At 47.8% G+C, this 2,175-nt stretch overlaps 1 protein-coding gene across 6 annotated transcripts in view; it reads right to left on the bottom strand.

Moving 5' to 3' along the window:
- Window positions 1-2,175, bottom strand: part of LOC102679772 (LIM domain only protein 3-like) — a 78,544-nt gene that overhangs the window by 194 nt on the left and 76,175 nt on the right. For all 6 annotated transcript variants that reach the window (XM_006609842.2, XM_006609841.2, XM_031515297.1 and 3 more), the window contains 2 exons: window positions 414-654; window positions 1-130 (listed from right to left, as the gene is read on the bottom strand). In XM_006609842.2, the coding sequence (XP_006609905.1) occupies window positions 1-130; window positions 414-654 (371 nt within the window). The remainder of the gene's footprint in view (window positions 131-413; window positions 655-2,175) is intronic.

Raw genomic sequence — 2,175 nt, 5'->3', positions numbered from 1 at the left:
TTGGCGGTGGCTTGACCGGGCCGAGGGCAGGACCCGACAAACCGTTGTTGTTCATGTCCCCTGGAGCTCTTGGGCCGCCCACGCCTATGGCCGTCCCGTTCACCATCGGTGTGCTCCCCGACATTTGTCCCTGCGCCCATTAAAAACAACCTAGAATCTCTCTGTTCTCCTTCGTTCGAAAGAAAATTCGAAAGGAATATTAATAGGATTAAAAGTTGCCTAATGATGCGAGTTCCATTGGAATGGAATTCGAAATCGCGTTTTCCGTTTCGTTCCATCGGTGTTCGATAATATATAGAGGAGGGTTAAGTAAAAGTGGCATCGGGATGTTGATCCCAAGTGATCGATCCCAAGTGTCGCAATGCTTGAAACGAGCGCGGCTCAAACGATTTTAGGATCCCCTCTTAACTTACGTTGGACACGTGATTGTGTTGACCCACCGACTGGCCAAGTCCCTGATGAGGTTGCAGCGGATTGTGACCCGGATGCATGTTCTGGCCAGGCGGTGTCGGCGCTGGGGGCAGTTGCCTTTTGATGTACGCCAGCGTGGCCGGTGTTTGTACTGACATATTGGCGAACGCGAGCCTCTCCTCGTAGTCGAACTCGCATAGGATTTTGTTCTCGCACAGATAGAATCGATCGCCCACGCAAAACCTGCAATCAAAACGAAAGAGGTGGAAGGGCCGTTCCAAACCGGTCGAGGATATGTTCCTCTCATCGACTGTCTGCCACCTCGAAATCAGGGCAGCGTCGAGATCGATCGAGATCTCACCGTGATATCCTCACCTGTTACGTTCGAGAACCGCGAGAATCCAGTTGAGAGGGAACGACCGGACTGGTTCGGCCATTATAGCTCGCCTTTCGACGAATACTTTCGGAAATTTAGCTCGCGATATTCGTTCTTTCGCAAGAAAAAAAATTTTCTTCGAAGATCTCGTTGCTTCGATCCATTCTTCAATTTCGCGATCGTGTTTATAGACGTTTGAAATTGACTTTTTCTTTTTTTTTTAACGAATACACACATCGATATGACTCGTTGGATATCTTTATTAATGAGACCCTTGACTCAGGTCTCGCGATGCGATTTCTTTTTTCTTTTTTTTTTTTTCTTTTTTCCATTTCCTTTCTCTCATTTCAACACCACGAAATATATCCAACGAATATTGCCCCTATTCAAATTTCTCGATCCTTCCCTTTGATCTCTTTGACGATACCCACCAATTAATTTCGACGCGATTAAAAGAAACACCGCGACAGCTAAACCGCGCATTATTTTTAGCATATCGAGAAAAAAGGGGGAGGGGGATGGGGGAAGGGAATTCGAATCGAAACCGTCGATATGTATAAAAAAAAAAAAAAAAGAAAAAAAAAGCGCGCACCGATTCTTTCATTCGCGAGCCACCACGCGTGGGAGTCACACGGAGGCTCGTCGATAATCGGTTGATTGTCGCAACGAGAGAGAGAGAGAGAGAAAGAGAGAGGGGGAGGGAGAAGCGAAAAAAAGCGTACAAAAAAAAAAGGACGGAAAAAAAGCGAACGCAAAAAAAGAAAAAAAATATAAAAATAAAAACTCGGGAGGGGACAAAAAAAAAAGGAGAAACAATGACAAAGGGTGGCACGGGGACGAAGCGGTGGATAACGAGCGTATCGCAACGTGTCGGACAAATAATTATTATCGGGCTTCTGTCCGCGAGCGGTCTCACATCCGCTTTGATCCCGGTAGGAAATACGAGAGCGAAATACGAGAGCGGCAGAGTCTGGTTCGAGGTAGATACTCTCATAATCGTACGGCAAATAGAATTATCGCGTTGCGCGCGGCCATTCCCGACGAGCACAGCTTATACCGGGTTTCGCTCGTTTCCCCTATTATACGCGTCGTCTGCTAAATGACGCTGTACTCTGATCCACCTCCTGCTCTCTCTCTATCTCCCTCTCTTTCTATCCTCCACACCCCTTCTGCCACTTCTATACACCTCCGCGTCGCGTTTCTCTATCCCCTATTCAGCTGACCGTCACCTGCTCGCTGCTTTCTGCCCGCGACTAGCCTCCTCCTGCTTTCAAGGTGTACCTCTCTCCTCCTTGTCAATTGCCTGCCACCTAACCGTGCTTGGCTATTCACCTCGTTTCACCTCTTCGCTCTTCGCGGATTTCTTTCCACGAGTTCCTTTCTTTTCC

Source organism: Apis dorsata, unplaced genomic scaffold (assembly GCF_000469605.1).
Source record: "Apis dorsata unplaced genomic scaffold, Apis dorsata 1.3 scaffold_61, whole genome shotgun sequence".
Lineage (NCBI taxonomy): Eukaryota > Metazoa > Arthropoda > Insecta > Hymenoptera > Apidae > Apis > Apis dorsata.
This window is presented reverse-complemented; position numbering and strand designations above follow the sequence as displayed.